The sequence below is a fragment of the Camelina sativa genome, unplaced genomic scaffold (genome assembly GCF_000633955.1).
Source record: "Camelina sativa cultivar DH55 unplaced genomic scaffold, Cs unpScaffold18852, whole genome shotgun sequence".
Lineage (NCBI taxonomy): Eukaryota > Viridiplantae > Streptophyta > Magnoliopsida > Brassicales > Brassicaceae > Camelina > Camelina sativa.
In genome coordinates this window covers 1-289 of record NW_010939860.1, presented here as the reverse complement: position 1 = coordinate 289, position 289 = coordinate 1, and the positions used below count along the sequence as shown (strand labels likewise).

Genomic DNA, 289 nt, shown 5'->3' with positions numbered 1-289 from the left:
CTGGACGTGGAGTACCGACTGGTCCATTGGTTCAAGCTCAGCCGGGATTATCTGGTCCTGTTCGTGGAATTGGTGGACCTGCTCCTAATATGATGCAGCCACAGATCTCTAGACCACCGCAGATTATTCGACCTCCGGGACAATTGCCGCCTCCGCCTCCGCCTGCTTTCGGTGGTCAAGGTGGTCCTCCTCCACCTTATGGTATGAGACCGCCGTATCCTGGTCCACCACCGCCTCAGTATGGTGGACAAAGGCCAATGATGGTTCCTCCGCCTGGTGGTATGATGAG

General features: G+C 56.4%; 1 protein-coding gene across 1 annotated transcript; it reads left to right on the top strand.

Moving 5' to 3' along the window:
• Positions 1–5: 5 nt before the first annotated feature.
• Positions 6–284, top strand: LOC104771618 (small nuclear ribonucleoprotein-associated protein B; the record flags this gene model as incomplete). The annotated part of the gene is made up of 1 exon (XM_019243201.1): positions 6–284. A coding segment is annotated over one exon (279 nt), but the record flags the coding sequence as incomplete, so codon positions are not given.
• Between the last annotated feature and the right edge of the window lie 5 nt (positions 285–289).